This window comes from Anopheles cruzii, chromosome 3 (assembly GCF_943734635.1).
Source record: "Anopheles cruzii chromosome 3, idAnoCruzAS_RS32_06, whole genome shotgun sequence".
Lineage (NCBI taxonomy): Eukaryota > Metazoa > Arthropoda > Insecta > Diptera > Culicidae > Anopheles > Anopheles cruzii.
This window is the reverse complement of record NC_069145.1, coordinates 70,845,571-70,862,983: the sequence shown is the minus strand read 5'-3', so window position 1 is coordinate 70,862,983 and position 17,413 is coordinate 70,845,571. Positions and strand designations below refer to the sequence as shown.

The 17,413-nt window shown below is 50.3% G+C and overlaps 2 protein-coding genes across 2 annotated transcripts in view; both read left to right on the top strand.

The window, feature by feature from the left end:
• LOC128273287 (uncharacterized) overlaps positions 1 to 6,068 on the top strand; it is a 29,426-nt gene extending 23,358 nt beyond the window's left edge. Inside the window, exons 5-7 of the mRNA XM_053011223.1 lie at positions 88 to 210; positions 2,348 to 2,549; positions 5,935 to 6,068. Coding sequence (XP_052867183.1) covers positions 88 to 210; positions 2,348 to 2,549; positions 5,935 to 6,068 — 459 coding nt within the window. The remainder of the gene's footprint in view (positions 1 to 87; positions 211 to 2,347; positions 2,550 to 5,934) is intronic.
• A 6,202-nt stretch (positions 6,069 to 12,270) lies between these two features.
• Positions 12,271 to 16,064, top strand: LOC128270902 (protein bicaudal C). Its single transcript, XM_053008326.1, has 9 exons — positions 12,271 to 12,475; positions 12,553 to 12,602; positions 12,674 to 12,823; positions 12,890 to 13,342; positions 13,669 to 13,779; positions 13,903 to 14,010; positions 14,156 to 14,838; positions 14,956 to 15,295; positions 15,414 to 16,064. Exons 1-9 carry the CDS (start codon positions 12,271 to 12,273, stop codon positions 16,062 to 16,064), a joined length of 2,751 nt encoding a protein of 916 aa, XP_052864286.1.
• The last annotated feature ends 1,349 nt before the right edge of the window (positions 16,065 to 17,413 follow it).

Below are 17,413 nucleotides of genomic sequence, written 5' to 3'. Positions count from 1 at the left end.
AATTTCCATTTGATTTCGAATTGAAATTGACATAACCTGACTCACTTTGCGGGGGTTTTAATTCCCTTTTATCTACCCTACTTACAGATTGTGCAGCAGTACATCAAACAGTACCGCCCCATTAAGGACACCTACACGGGGCTGGAAACCTCGATCCTCGGCGTCAACATGCTCGTCTCGCAGGGCTACTTCGCCAAAGGCAAAATGAAGGTAAACAGCTCCGTCCCGGGTTCCGTTCGAGAGATCGTGCGTTTGACCATCAGAAAACACCCACGGACGCGGATTCTCGGCTCGGTTCGGTTTTACAATGGTGGCGCAGCTTTCCCCGCCACCTTCCCACTGAGACAGGCAAATGCAAATGAGTGATCACGAGTTCGCCGCACCATCACCGCCGCGACGTCACGGCAGAGGGCAAAAGTTGGCGACTTTGCCGGCGATGGTTGAGTTATTTTACGCAGCCAGCTGAAAATAAGGAGTCACATTTCTTGGAAGGACAGGCGACAAGAATAATTCAGTTTATCACGCGGCGAAACTTTTTCCACCGGCAAACCTGGCCCGGTAAAGGGGGGTGGGCCTGGGGGGCGGTTTGGCCAAAGTTTTCCCACCCGATTTCCGCGCGGTGGTGTCTTCGTCGTAAACGTTTCCGTTGGCGTTTTACAGTGATAATACCGCGCTAGTTCGTCTGACGACTGCGCGTGGAAATGATATTCACGTTCCTCGGAACTTTTCTCATTTCGATGCAAAACTACTGTCGGCTTCGGTTGTGCCCGGCCCGTCGGTTCCGTCGGAAGGATGGTAAACGGGTCGCAGCCGTGGTTCTACACCGCGGATTATTACGCGATCACCCGCTTCCGACGGTGGTCGGCGACTGAATCCGTCCAAAATCTAAACCTCCTGCCGAGCACGCTCGCGTTTCAACTGTTTCGGGTGCAGTTTAACAAATGGCTCAACATAAATCCCTTGGGTGCCATTTTCGGGCGCCTCCTTTCAATTCATTGTGTACTCCCTATAGGAGTGAAAATAAAATTAAAATAACCAAGATCGATGTCACTGCATTTAAATGAGGCTTTTTCTCTACGAGCTCCTGGCTTGCTGCTGGTTCGTGTAAATCTGCTCACGCTCCGGAGAAGGCTCTCGCTTCACTGTCTTCGTAGCAATTACTCCGACGGACCGGATTTTATGGAGCGCTAAGAATAACGCCGCTACAATAAGACGATAATTAATATTAAGCACCGTCGGTAAATCAGCACCGAAGAAGGTTAGGGGTTAATTGAAATCTGCACAAAAGGTAACCCCGGGCCCGGGACGGCGGGCTCGTTTTGACCAATTTCTGCCGGAAGGTTGACACCTGATGGTCGGTGCCTGAACCGGGCGCATCAGGCGTTCCGGTGAATACGCGGCTCGTTGGAAGAAATGTTTTTCTTTTCTCCCGCTGTTTCCCGCTGAGTGTCATCCCTCCCGAAGGGTGGCAAGGTACTATAGTCGGGAAACGGGGGACGAAAGTTAGGTGAACCGAAAGAAGCCGGTCCCGTCCGTTGCAAGTGGGCACCGGTGGGTCGCACGAAGGATAGAAAAAGGATTCAATTCTTTGCCGGACGAATGGTGTTAATTAAAAGTTAAATTGATTCGAACAACGGGCACTTCCGGCCGGACCGGAACCGGGCCGGTCGGTGCAAGTGGCGCCGTGCCCCGGGCTGGTACATTTTCCATTCCATTTCTTTACCATCCACCGGCAGCAGGATATCGTTTCGCTCGACATCCGCCGGTCCGCCGGAGGGCGCGCGCGCGCACACGCCAACCGGATGCACTGCATCTGCTACGGATGCTTCCTGCCGGCCATCATCATTGTCTTCATCGGTGTTATTATTATTTTGCCTCCATTAATGCCAGCCACTGGGGGTGGCCTGGACTATCTGGGGTGAAACTATCTGCCAAGATCCTGGCCGGACCGTGACGAGCGCCGACCAAACGGAGGATTAGCAGAGCTCAGGCTCCGCTTTATCTTCCGTTCACTGTGGCCCGCGGCCGGATCATGGATTTTTCACGGACATTAGACGGATTATTCTATTTGCTGCGGTGCATCCGTGCACTCATTGTGCCCCGGGTGCCGCCAGGAGAGTGGCTCAGTCCGGCAACGCTGAAACTGACATATCTACCATCAAAGTGCTCGACTCGCCACTTGCTGAAACGGACAACTTTTCTAATTAGTACCTCACTCACGCTGGTGTTCCAGAGTTCTTCCGGCCCGTTACACCGACAGTGGACCATTGTTAGCGGGTCGCGTAATCGGACCGCTTGGTAACGGTTTCGTTTCTTTTTGTCCTTTTTCTGTGCCGTCTTCCGCCAGCTAAAGTGTCACGCGCAAATTCACCAGATCTACGACGAGAGCAGCGAGTGGTACGTGGAAGAGGACCGGCCCCGAATACTGGCCACCGGGTCATCGAGCGGCCATAACCGACACAACAACCAGAACCTCAACCAGAGCCCGGGCTACGAAGCGGAGTCACCGGAGCAGAGCGACAGCTACCTGAAAGTGAACGGATACAAAGGTGAGCTTGAAGTCTTGAGTTCTTGGGCCGTGGTGAGAAACCGCCGCCTCGGCCGATTCATCGATGCTCCGGTTGTGGTGGTCGAAATGGTTTGCTTAATTTAAGCTCTCTTACGTTTTATCGGTTCCGGAGGCCATCCCAGCTTTTTTGATTTACTACCCCCCGGGCTTGCCCAATCGCCCTGGCAACGCTCGGCACTCGGCACGAGAGTCTAAATCATCGACGCAACATTGCATCGCCTACTGGGCCCGATGCGCGGAGCACGTTCCGGAGCACTTAATGCTGGCGGAGTGTGCGGCGGAAAGCCCCACTTTCTGGGGAACCGGGTCGATTAGGACTTGTAAAACATCTCCAATCGCTCCCGCTTCAGGCCCCGCGAGGCTCGGGCGGACGGGCCGCACACTGTGTGCCATATCTGCATTTTATCGCCTCATAAATTCAACCACAGAAGTATGTTAATATAATGCTCTATCTTCGCCAGCGAGCAGTGGCCACTCACCGCCCCACTCGCCGCAGTTAACAAACATTCCGGCCACTCTCGACATGAGCTCGGGCGAGGTTGGCCCCGGCCGCCGGCCCGGTGCCTGCAGTTGCAAAAATCCTTCGGTGCAGTCCTTCAAAGGGCCGCCGCTCCGTGCCGGTAGTGCGATTGTTCTGCGGAAGCCGTTCAACCGTACTCCATCCATCTTTACGGCGGCAAGTTCTCAACTCGGCACCTCGGTACGGTGGCACGCTCGGAATGCCACAAGACGGGGTGCATCTTCCGGTCCACCGAAGATCTCGCCGAGACCCGCAGCGGACCTCGCCGGCACGGCATCGGCATTAGATATTAAATATAAATCATCCCCGGAAATGGAACCCGGAGAACCCGGGCGGTCGGTCGGTCCTTTCCTAGCGGAACCGGGCGCGTGGTTTCGCACAATGTTTCGGTGGCCAGGCTTCTGAGGTTTAGCCTAGCCCCGGTGGCCCCGTGCCTAGCGCCAAAAACGTGTCCGTTCGTCCCTTGGCGACGGAAGAAGTCCGCGCGCGACCGTCCGCCCGCGTGTGTGTGTGAAAAATGGTCACAATAATTCATGTTCCACCGTACATTGAATCGTGAGGGATATTTCTGTGGTTTCTCGTAGAACACGGGTAAGCTGGCAGCGCTACAGCGCTGGCCGCCGGCAGCGCGCCAGTGATGGCGATTGTCGCCATAAAACACGTCCTCAGCGAACCGATTGACAACCATGTGCCGGCTGCCATTGGGGGTTTCCCTAATCTGAGGAGATTTTTCCAATAAGGCTTATATTGGTTTGCCAAGAACATTTCGATAAGGTCGTCACGATCACGGTAACGGCAGTGGTCAGTGGCGAACTAAGTGGCGAAAGAATACAATTCAATTTCTGGACCATTCTTTTTGGCAAGATTTTCTGTTATTGCGTAATTTTTTGATATTTCATGTATTGTGACTCGATGAGCCTAGAGTTTGATTCGGAACTTAGTCTTACAAAAGTAGTGACTGTTATGCATCGAGCAAAGCGGATTGCCCTAAGTTGTGCAATACGCAATCCTGATGCTTCCTAGTCCCTCGGCACGAACTTGTAGTTCCGATTCTTTGGACCAGAAGATACACAACTTATTAAGCTCAACAGTTCTTTGAGCCGACCGATGCACTAGCAATACTTCTTCCGGGAAAAGCCATCTATTTGCTAGCAAAGCTCAGAAATAGAAACTCGGAAAGTAAACTTCTTGCAGAAAATTGTTCTTCGTCAAGCAGCTTAACTCCGCCCTTCGTCAACAGCGAGTACGGAAACGGAACGGGACTGCTTGTTTGCATGTTCTTGTTTACGTGAATCGGTTGCAATGAAATGATGGAAGCTAGCTTTTATTCTCGTTTGAGATGTGTTTACTTAGTAAACTATTTTATTTTTACGCACACTCTCTAAAGAGCGAATCAAAGACCGGGTCACCGACTGTGAGCTGACCTAGCCCCAGGGCCTGCTGAGCAAACGGATTGAGTTATCCAGCAAAATTCCTATCACATCCCAATGCATCCCCTGAGTAATCAATTGGAGCCCCGTTCCGGACTGCGCCGGCCGACCGATGCCAGGAGGAACACCATCAAGGGACACCCGAGACACCGTACTCCAAAGTCCCGGATTACTTACGATCATATTCTTATGATGATGCCCAGCCCAGCGACCACTGGTGGCGTTGGATTAAAACGGGTTCTAATCCTTCGATCCGCCCCCGGGCCGGGTTACTTTCCATCGGGAGCACTCGGGGAATTCCGGGCTAACCGAGTGGCAAGGAACTGCTGGAAGTAGATAGGCAAATCATCTTGCACGGTTGAATTGCTTTCCCTTCCCCGCCCGTAGCTTTGCCTTAACAAATTGTAAACAAACCCTCCGACTCAGACCGCCGAAGGCCCGGACCTCCGTTGGCCCAATTGGTTTGCCCAAAATCGGTTTCGGTCATTTGGTTCTGTTTCCAATTCCGCCTCCAACAACCCGGGGGTGGCAAACATCGTTCTTGGTTTTCTGAGGCGAGGGGCCACCAGCCTGGCCTTCTTCTTCGTTCCGAGCCCGGACCAGAGAAAATCCGGTCGGAAACCGAAACTCATTGTAGCAAATTTCGAATACCACTTTCCGGTCGGTGCGGGGCCGGAAATTGTTCAAGCTGTGGCGGGGCAACGTTACAAATAAAGCTCTCTCTCTCTCTCTCGCTCGGGGTTAGCAGGAAGGGAACATGAGCTTACAACACATTCGCCTGGTCGGGGGGAGGCAGCGCCCGGTCTAAGAAACACCAAACTCCGTTCTTGGGACCGGTGGGTGTTCATTGAAAAAGCTCGTCGTTGTCGCCGGAAAATTATGCCATTTGTGTGACGGTCAGAGTCGACCAGCAACCAGCTAGCCTGCCTCCCGCCCGGGTTTCCGTTTCCGGTTTCGGTACCCATTACTGGTCTTCACTTTCCGGGCAACCGTTTTATGGTTCATAAGTTTTGCCCGAAAAGTTGCGGCCTTACCCGAGTGGACGGTGTCCGGAAGATGGCTGGTTCTTGAGCTTCAACGCCCGGCCGTGGCCAAAACCTTCCTCAAAGCAGGGTTATTTATGATTTTGAATTTCCTCGACAAAGGTGGTGCCCCGCCGTGGGATGCGTGGACTTGTCGGGCAGGGGCTTCATCATCGGGACTGCCTTTGCGAATGGAAAGCCATAGAAATAAAAATAATATTCTTCCTCGCTGTAAATGATTGAGCAATAAACAGAGAGCAGCTTCCTTGCTCGGAATTCCCCTTTTTCAGTTGTTTTGATTTTGTTTCTGGTGCCCTTTGTTTTCAATTCATAAACACAACCATGGAAAGGAAACAGGACCACCGTACTAATACTGTTGTCGTTTCGTTTTAGCGGACAACTCACCTTCGTCCCCGTCGTCGGCCACGAAACAGGTCGGAGCTTACGTGAAGATGGGCTGGATTGCGTTCTACGTCTGCACGATCTGCAGCGTGCTGCTGTACTCGTTGCGTATCGGCATCTCTTGACTGTACAACCTGAAGGAAGTGATTAAAATATAAAGCAACGATCGCGCGGACAACAACCCTCCTGCTCAACACCAAACAACTTCCCAATGACACTGTTTGGCCAGCACAGCAAATGGCCTTCTTTTCAGTTCCGGTTCCCGAGGTTCCGGTAGCAACTCGCAACGGCGGGCGAACAGGGCTTTGCATTTATAACGAAGACAAAAATGGCTTGTAAAGAAACGGGGGACGGAATGGTGTAGAAAGTCCTGACAGAGATTTCACGATGCTGCTCAATGTTTGTGGAAAGTTGAAAAACGAAACAGAAGCTCATAAATTTTGAACGAAAACGGCAAAACAGCTAACAAGTGGAAGAGCCACAGTTTTTATGGAACAAGAACCTTGCTGTGCACAACAACAAGTAGACGAAGCTGTAAATAGTCTAGGTATAAGTAGTTCAATTGATAAGTGAATGTACATTGGTAGTGAAAGGCTATGGTTTTTTTACTCAACGGACAAAACCTTAACAGTGTAGCGAAGAACACGGGCACGGGCCATTGTTCAGTAGTAACCACAAGAAACAGAACAGCAAACAACAATACAAAATGCTGGGTGCGATGTAAATAGCTTGTGTAAACCGTGCTGTGCTCGTTTCCGAAGGGAACGCACATGAAACCTGCGTGCATCCATTAGGGACGCTAGAGAGCCGTGTGGATTGAGTTAACTTTTTTACAATAAATGTGCGAACCTGGTGTGTGTGAAACACGACACTTGAGAGGTGAAAATAATAAAATTCAAATGTTAAAAATGGTGCAACGAGACGGTTTTACTTTTCTGCCGGTGGATTCAGGGGACTTCTAGCGCTTTTCTCCTCGAAACACCAAATACTTGGCGAATTTTAACTGAACGAAGGCAAAAGGAAGTAGCCATCCTGGTCACGGAAGGAGCTTCGGAACATCAACGACCTGGAAGGCTCTAGAAAGCAACAAAAATCAAACGATCTTCCCCGAACGAGGGTACGGGGCAGAAACCTTCGCCAGAATCGGTGGAAACTTTACGGTAGCTTAAAGTTCCCGATGGGCCGAATTCTTGCCCAAATAATGAATTACGCCTGAGATGTTTCTGTTGTTATTTGTTTTCCTTGTTTCCGTTCCGGGAAACGCCCACCGATTGTTTTAAACACGAGCTAACTTCCTGCGGAAGTGAAAACAATTTGTTTTAGATTAGATTGCGTTGGTTGATTTGTTCATAGTTTTTCGCTGAACTTCGTGCAGTCCTATAATGCTGTATTTATGATTAATTGTTCTTAGACAACATGTTTCTTTTATTTTGAAGAAATGGTGTTTATAATTTAGTACATCCCGTTATGATAGACATTGTTAGGGTTTGATATTAATTTCGATTCCTTGATCGTTGGTTACACTAATCGAATTAATACAATGTTTGTGTAACAAATAACGTAGTAAATGTGATGCTTCTATGCAAACATTTTATCAATATGGTTTCAATACATGTTGATTGACCGCTTTCCATTTTTGTGACTTCAAGTCAATTCCCTTGCTCCTAGAATGCATTTACTTACGGCACGATGACAGGGTCAGTTTATTTTCTACTCAAAACTGCTGGGCTATGAAATAATAAAATGGACGCTCCAGTACGGGGCCGCATCAGGATCTACCTTATGTCACGATTGTAGTAAGCTTTTTGGCCAAAAATAAAAATGATAACTCGCTTCCGGTGCTAGAAGGAATCTCGTTGAAAGGGGCTACCAACGGGGATGGCACTTTTACCGGGGATTTATCAACGAAAAATCCCGTTCTTCCGCTGGCACTTTTTCCCCCGTCGCAACGGATATACGGAGACTTTCATAATAAATGTCAACATTATGCAGAATGCCTCTATCGCGGACCCGCAGCCGGTCTGTTCGTTGGGCAGCAAAAGTCCGCAACCGGTGAGCACGAAGACATAATCGAGATCACATGCAGCGTAGGAAACGCTTTATCACTCGACGAAATGAAATTGTAATCCAACCGGATGGTAAGTATTTGCCTGAATAAATCAAATTATGGACAAATGTATCCCGCGGCACGAGAGCTGTGTTCGCGACGATGCCGTGGAGCTTTAAGAGCTTGAAAAGCTTTTGACATCGCGCATTGTGAATGGGGTCCAGAAGTTTGTTTACTTTTCCGAAGGATACCGTCCGTTCGTAACGATTTTATTACAATTTTTTGACAATAATTGCTCTATTATTCGATATGTGCTTGAGAGCATTGGCCTAATTTATTCATAATTGAAAGGACCGGGGACTTTGTCTTATGGGAACTGAGCGAATCAGTGGTTTGTGAAAACTACGCATTTGCGAAAAAATAGTTGGTTGTAAATTATCTAACAATGGCAAAACATTTTTGAGTGTTTTATGTTGCTCTTGTTAGTATCTCTTTTCGTATCGTGTATGGCAATTCTCATTAAAGCTTTCCATTTCGGTCTAATTTTGTAGCGCCTTGCCAACTCACAGGACAAATCTCACATTGCTTTTTTGCTTGCCTTGCATGTTACGCAAACGCAAAATGGAAGCGTTAGAAGCATCAAAGTGCATCGCATGAGAGTCCGTCAGCCAGAACAACGGAACAAGCACCGGTCTGCAGTTAATTAAACTGCAACGGCAACCCAGACCCCCACAGAACGGTTTAATCATCGTGCACCTTAGAATGACACTCCAATTAACTACCTGTCGGCAATCGAGAGTAACCTGTTGGGTGAAACGGTGTTTTTTCCCTACATTTTTCTACGTTTTATTTTCTTTTAACATCATCCAGTTACGTTGAGAGCCACCGGTGAAGGAGAGTTTTATTTTTGCGTCCGCTCGCCGACAAAGACAAATACTGATGCCCGTCAGATGAGTGCCTTCGCTGAGGATGGTGTTACGTGCACCGTGCCATGGTTTTTATCCCATCAAACAAGGGCCTCGTACCGGACTGCTCTTTTATATTCCCCATCGTTGCCAATCGATCGCTATTATTGGACCGTCAACGGGAACCAACGCTCGGTGCGTTGCGAGTTGACATGATGGGCAAAATAAAGCGTACCTAGTTTAACTGTTTTTTAACAACGAAACCGTTTTTGAAGTCTTCAATATGTTTTTTGACGTGATCTAAATTAGTGGTGGCAATCATTTTACATTTTTTTTAAAAGGCTGGTTATCGAATGTTGTGGAAAAAGAATGCTCGGCAAAAATGTGATCGACGTATAGCTTCGTTCCAAGTAATCATTCACAGAATATTACGTGTAGTACCGAAAACATTCTTCAACGATAGCCTGTTGAATTTTTTCGATTCAGCCGGCTTTGCAACACAAACTATGGCCAATCAGAAAAAAAACGATTTGCCAAGTTGGTAACACTGTCCTCAGTTCGGTTCACTGCGAATCGATTAAACGCCCGTTATCGAAACGGAGCAAGCTCAAATCGATGGTGATCGTAGCGCAAATGTTATCAAAAGATCACAGATTCCACAAAGAGAGTCGAGCGCGCATTGATCGGTCTCTTTCGCTCCCATGCCGATTGCCGTGTGGGTGCCACTTTGCAGAATTTAGGCAAATAGTTGTGCACGACCAATTCGAACGGAGCCCCGGATTTCAGTCTGCAACTGATCGCCGGTGCGTTCGCAGCGAACACGACTTAGCCCTTCCTATTAAGTTAGTTATTCACTTTTCAGCTTCCTTCATCTTGCATCCCCAATAAAATATACTATTTTTGGGCGCGAAGACAGCCGCTGGTGATCGTAACTTATTAGCAAACCAGTGATCGGTTCGGCCATTAGGTGCGGCGGTCAAATCGCGGAACGACAGGAACGCATCTTCTTTCCGTTTACCAAAATACCACAAAACGTTAGGAACGCTCTAAAATAAAAGCCGATTCGCCGAGTGATCGCAGTGTGAAGACACGGAAGTCTTTGCAAGTGAACCCACGAGAAGATTGCTACGGGCAGGCAGGAAGTGAGTATAGTGCAACAACGTGGCGACCACTTGGACTTTGTACTGCAGGGGCTCACCTCAAAAGTCCTTACTGGGTTATTGGTAGTGAAATAAACCTGTTTGTTCAAGCACTTCTGTTTCAAAAAAACAGTTTGATGGTAGATCAACACCTTTTGATGGTGAAAAAACCAAGCAATTAGAAGCGAAACCGAAAGCGAAAAAAAGCTCTTATCGTATTAGTTTGAACTAAGCCCGTCACGTAGACCAGCCCGATCGGAACGCATCAGATCTGATGAGGTACTAATACAGGAAAGAGATATCGGAACATGAGACCGCCAATTCCGAGCGCACCAGTACCAGAGGGCGAACGGCTTTAGCTGCATTTCGTGGCTATGTGTTGATGAGGACTGCGGGACATGAACTTTTCGCGTGCAGAAGTTTGTTTTCCTGCACGGTGCGTTCCGTGGGTTGATGAACCTGGTCTTCGGTCATCGATCTGCGGTTGGTAGCAACAAATCTAGGACGCAGCGTGGCCTGTGTTATGAATGTTGAAAATGAACGATTTGAAGATGCGAAACACTTTCTTTTGCTAGATATCATCATTTTGAATCCGAGAAAATAGGGTTTTCTCACAATTGTGGTATTATCTCGATAAAATGCGTATTTTTAGCAAACTATCGATTCATTTGAAGAACGATCTGTAAGAAATAAGTGTACGGGCAAGAAATGCTCGATTAGAGACTCTTGCTTAAAATTAACTTATAATTTTTTAGATTTTACACAGTTTTAAGCCGTATTTTCGCGCCAAAAACGTTCCTTCTTAGGAGACATTTTCATAAAATGGTGCGATGCGATGGCTTCAAGACGCCCGTTTTTGGCGGATTCAATCCGCCTCACAAAAAGGTACCCACCATTTTTAGTACATCGTGTGTAGAATCTCTCAATCGGCAGAGCAAAGTGGTATCGGATTGGTGTTCGGCAGTGTCAGGGGACACGCACCGAACCGGGTATCCATTTTGTGGCCTCGTTGTGCCTTAAACCATACATTTTAGACATGATTCATCGATCAACACTTACGCTAGTGTAATGTTTGCTGGCCCGGACCGCCCATAGATCAATTCGCAAACGCCGATCGCCATCGCCATCGAGTTTCGAGAATGTGGGAATCGTTTCGTTTCGGTGCTTCGTTTCAAATTGATTGCATTTTGCATCCGCATCCGATTCGTGTGCGTTCGGTTGCACCCCGCTGGCCGAGTGCCGGCGCGCCTGGAACATGGTGTCAGATTTTCGAAACCCCAAAGCCACGGTCCACGGCCATCAATTGCTCACAAATAAACGAATAAATCACAAATTGGACCTACCCGGGGAAGCTGTTACAAATTGCTTCGCCGGTTATTAGTCACTCGTTAGCGCCTATCCTTGGGGTGTCCGAGGTTTGAGTCGCTGAAAGCCGAAAGCAAATGCCCGTTCGTCCACCAGGTCCGGGTCCTGGGGAAGGGTTTCGTTGATTTGCGAACCACTGTGATGCGTGTGTCGGTGGCGACGGTGACAACCGGTCGAGGGTACGCGAACGAATCGCAGGAATGTTTGCCGGAAAACAACGTTCCTGGCAATGAGTGTGACACAGTTTCACCGTTTCACCTAGCATGATTTATGTGTTATCTGATAATCGGTATCCCTCTTACCCTTGCCCCACTCTTCCGTCGCCGTTTTATGATGTGTTGATTTTTTTTGAGCCTCCCCTTTATGCTCGTTACGTCATCCTTCGCCCAGAAGGACTAATGCTGAGGGCGTGAGGCACTTTTAAAATTTGGTTTACACGTCGTGGTTACAACGTGGATGGCATACGCTTTTTTCAATGTCAATTGCGTTACGTGTCGAGTTTTAAGTGGTTTGCTTCTCGAATGGATTCGATGCTCAATCGGAAACGCTCGTCGTGCATCACCATTAGCATCCAATCAAACACTCCAATTCGGGAAAAATTACAAAATGTTGGCGATTTCTAATTTATCTCCCAATTTCCGGTTTCCGCCACAGAGTGAATGAGCGTGGCTGGAGAGAAAAGTTTCAACGAAAACAAGGACTAATATCAGCCGCCCTTCAATCAACGATCAACAGTGCAACCGTTTAGAGCTGGTCTTGAAACGAGTTTCGCAACGGCGTTTGAAACGAAACCCCCCGGGGAACACGGGTGAAGAGCAAGAGGATCCCAAGACCCAAGCACACTAAAGGAAAGCTGTTCCTGGCGTGTACGATGATGGCATCCTGTTCACCATTTAATAAGCACATCTTTCTGAATGGCGGCCCGCCGAGTGAGACGACGAGCGAAATTTCGTCGGTCGAAAGCGATTGGGGCGATCTGCGGCTGATTGCGGCCCAGCTGGGCGTCGCCAATCCGGACGAGTTGCACGTCGAGCGCTTCAAGGTGGACCGGCAGAAGCTGGAGGAGATGATCAAGGGTGAGTGCACCGTTCCGGACGAGAAAATCTTGTTCGAAGGGCACTGTAACTAACCGCATCTGTTTTTCCCTTTGCAGTGGAAACATATTCAGAGGGAATGAATAGTGCCGAGGAGTTCTTCACGAATGTAGGTATCGCGCGGGTCTGCGTTTGGGACCGAGACGCCATTCTTTCTACCTTCCTTCTCACGACCCACAGATAATGAAGGAAACTACCACCTACGTAAGCTGGCCGTGTCGCTTGAAGATTGGAGCGAAAACGAAGAAGGATCCGCACATTCGCATTGTTGGTAAGATGGCGGACGTGATGCGGGCAAAAGATAAAGTTATGGCGCGACTGGACTCGAGAGTAAGTAACAATCGTTCCCCGTGGTGGGGGGCCCTCGATTCACTGTACCCTTTTGTCGGTTTGCAGGGAAGCCGCGTGATCATGAAGATGGACGTCTCGTACACGGACCATTCGTTCATCATTGGCCGCGGTGGTAACAACATCAAGAAGATCATGGAAGACACGGCCACGCACATCCACTTCCCGGATTCGAACCGCTCGAATCCGACCGAAAAGAGCAACCAAGTGTCGATGTGCGGCAGCATCGAGGGCGTCGAAAGGGCCCGTTCGCTGGTGCGCAACTCGACACCGCTGCTAATCTCGTTCGAGCTGCCCATTTTGGCGCCGGGCAAGACTCCGCCGGACAACGATACACCGTACGTGAAGGAGATTGAAGCGGAGTATGGGGTGCAGGTGATCTTCTCGACACGGCCAAAGCTTCACTCGTCGCTGGTACTGGTGAAGGGCTCGGAAAAGGAGGAACAGATGGTGAAGGAGGCCACCCGGCGGCTGATGGATCTGATGTGCGAGAACATTGCGGTGAGTTAAATGCTTCTAAGGACTCCGTTAGAGTGAACGGACGGATAGAGAAGCCGAAATCTGCTGCGTTTTCCCGCGATTATGCTTCGCAATGCAAATTTCTCCTACCTTCACAACATTTGCACAATTGCTGTTCCTACGCCGCGCTATCCTTCTGAAACAATAGATTTCCTTGCCAAAGCCATTGCAATGATAATAGTTTCTGCAACGTCGTCGTCGTCGTCTTGAAGCCACCCTTCAGGCGTCTGCCAATGCTGCCATTGCGGCCCTTATAAACTAGCCCTGCGCCCCCGTCCTAATGTGGTCGTAAATTTTCGTGTCCACAGAGCCAGATACCGGTCCAGATGCAGCTGGAAATTTCCACGCAGCACCATCCGATCGTGCTCGGGCGTGCGTCAAGCAATCTGCGGGAAATTATGAACCGAACCGGCACCCAGGTAAGCAATCGATAGCAGTTCGGTCCGATGATTGCGGAACGCCACCAATCTAGTAGACCGAGGTCGCTTTAATCGCCGGCCCTGTCGGTGCGCCCCTCCGGTTGGGCGAATATTGTTTTACAGATTATGTTCCCGGATGCGAACGATGTGAACATAAAGCCAATCAAGCGCTCCCAGGTGACCATTACCGGCTCGATAAACGGTGTCTATTTGGCGAGACAGCAATTAATCGTAAGTACTGCGGAGCGGGCCATTTAGACTCTGTGTTGTGGCCGTGTTTGGCTTTCGGAGTGTGACCGGTTCACGCACCAACGACAGAGCCGGGTTCTAAAATGGTCGCTAATTAACTCGTCGTTCTTGGCACGGTTCTTCTCAGGGAAGCTTACCGATTGCGCTCATCTTCGACTACCCGGATAACACGGTTGATTCGGAGGAAATCACCAACCTGATGCTGACGCACGACGTGTTCATCTCCGTGCGCCAAAAGTCTCGCCAGAGCACGCTCTGCATCGTGATCAAGGGTATCGAGAAGTTCATAGCGAACATCTACGATGCACGCCACCAGCTGCTGAAGTCCGTCGGGCCGCGGGTCGTCGCCGAAGTACCGCGTGCGTACTTCGGTCCGAACGAGCACGCTCACCAGACTTCGCAAAACATCTCGGCCTTGCTGGCTGGTCCGGTAGCGCCCCCGTTTTCACCCCTATCGCCCATCAATCCGTTGCCGTTCGTTAGCTGGCCAACGGCCGCGTTGGGGCCGTCGTCGCTCGGAGCTCTACCGCCAGCATCACTGGCCGCGGCAGCTGGACTGCCGACGGCCGAGTTCGCCTTCAACCACATGCGAAACCAGTTCCAGAGCTTTAACATGCACGCTTCCGGCAAGCTTCAGACGGTCCCTCACCAGTTGCACCCACTGTCGATGCCTCCCGGGCTAGAGCGCACTCTCGGCGCAGGCAGCTCGTGCAGCAAGGCCGGTGGCCATCTGAACAGCCACCATCTCCTGTCGGTACCGACGGGCCACGGCACCTCGTCCTATCTGCATCATCAACAGCATCAACATCAGCACCATCAGCACCATCAGCTGGCACATCATCATCATCATCATCAGCAGCAGCAGCAGCAGCAACAGCACCATCAACACAGCCAGCAGCAGACGCACGGTCCATTCTCCGGTGGCAGCGTACCGAACTGCACGGGAGGCAATTCGGGCAGTCTGACGACGAGTCTCACGACGAGCCAGGCCAACAGCAGCCACAACGACATCCACTCGAGCGGCTACCAAAGTCTGAACTGCTCCAGTAACTCTCTCGACCAACAGTATCACAGTAACTTATCGACGGGTGTTTCGTCCAGCTCGCTCATCAACGGGTCACCATCGTCCTCATCCATCGACCACCAGAGCCCGAGTGTGTCCGGGACCAGTGGGCTCAACCGCTGTCGACACGTCACCTGCACCCCGGAAAGCCCCCAGTATTCGTCAGACATCGACCAACGGACACCGCTGGCGTTCGAGCAGAAGGTAAGACATGAGTCCCGACGTTTAAACTTCATTAGAACGAATTTCGGCCCTGATGAGGGTCATTAGCCACGTCCGTTTCATGACGCTTGATGGACCTGTTTTGATGCCTTGATTGCAGAACTCACTTAAGGATTCGTTCCTGTTTAACCTTGACCCACGAGTCGTGGCCGGCTACAAGGCGATGCACGCATCACCGCAGCAGGGCGAAGTGCGCACTCCGACATTGTCTTGGCAGGGCCTGGGATTAAGCCAATCGTCGCCGGCCCCGCTCGAGGCGTGTGATCTGAGCTGGGCGAATAGCAGCAGCTCGAGCACTAGTGCCGGAACTGGTGGATCCGGCGGCAGCGGCGGGACCAACAGCTCCCCCAGCAGCGGACCAAACGACTCGCGGCACAACATGACGACCACTATGATCGAGGTGACGCCGCGCCATCAGCGCGAACAGCTGTCACAGTACAACGACGTCACCACCATCCTGACCGGACTGGGACTGGAGCACTACATCAAGAACTTCGTCAACGGCGAGATCGACATGACCGTCTTTCAGACGCTCACCGATCAGGACCTGCTGAATCTGGACGTTAAACCGCTGGGCGCCCGCCGTCGAATACTGATGGCCATTCACGACATGGGCATCCGCCCGGGAAGTGGTAGACTGTTCGGAACGGGCACGCCTTCACCTTCGTCCGTGCTGTCAACGTCAATGTCTCGCTTTTCTGGATCCGCCGCGCCGGGTGCAGAGCGACGCACTTCCACCAGTGGCCAATAGAAATGGGACCGGTGAGAGTGGGGCGAACATGTGGGCCTTCGGGCGAGGCGATGGCTTTGAACTGTGGCTCAGCTGGCCTTCAGATTTGGGTTTTAATGGAATTGGAAATGCAAACAGTAGCCCGTGGCACCCGTGGTGCTGGACGTCCTCTCGCTGGCAAGGGCCATTTTCCGGACTGGCACCTTATCCGTCACCTCACAATGCACGGAAAACGACGGAAAAATTAATTAAGCACAAGTTTAATTAATCGGTTACTTACATCCTTTCCTTTAATATCTGATGTTCGCCGCTGGGCGAATGCCTTGTCCGTCTTTTGATTGAACATCCGGCCACCGAAAAAGATCAATCGGCCGCGAAAAACTCCCTAATGGAGGACATTGGACCAAAAACTCACTGACACTGAGGCACTGAGGCGAATGGAACCGCTTTTGTTTGGACGTTAGTGGAATGGTGCACTTTTGCCATGACCTGGACTCGACCGGCAAAGTCCCACCGCCCCAGACCCTGGAACTGTTTCCGCAAACGAAAGGACTCTATCTGTTTGACGAGAAGATAGTCTCTCTGTGACTATGGATTTTGTGAGGCGCCATTGCACATGCCTTCAGTTCACTCGAACCGGACACTAAGACGCCAAGTGAAACCAGCTTTGACCAAATGGGACCAACGACGGAAAGAACGCGGTAGCGAGAAGAACTCGCCACTCGACCAAGAAGCCACCTCCCGGGCGCAGTGACAACCAACAAAGCGAGCTGCACAAAATAATTGCAATTAAATGCAACCAACAGCAACCGCTGCACTCTGATGCACGCGGAGGTGGCCAGGACACGAGAGTTTGACTTACGAGCTGCTTACAGTAGCCGCAGCAATTAAATCGGGACCAGCCTGCGTCTGAGGGAGCAGTTTTAATTCTTTCTACAACGGACCACGTAGAACTCGGGAGAGGAATCGACAATAATTCGAAATGATCGACCCAAGGACCCATCGCCAACGCGAATCACCGAACTTAACGCCATCTACCGTAATACGGTCGAACCTGCCAGCCATCCGCAGCAATTCGCCGCCGGCCGCCGCCTTCTTTGTTAAATTCCTGCATGATAATAACGCCACACCGAAACGTACCCTAATTGCATGCCTTTCAACGACTTCGTTGCACAGATTTTAATTTGAATCGGAAACAAACTACGTACGCCCGGTGCTGCTTCATTTGCGGCATTTCTTGCCGCGAGCGATTAGAATTTGCTTGACATGCCGGAAACCGGAAGTTGCAAAACCTGAAAGATGGTGCACTGATGCTTTGGAGCTACGTCTGTTCCGGATGTTTTCATATAATTTATTCTTTTGCTCTTCGT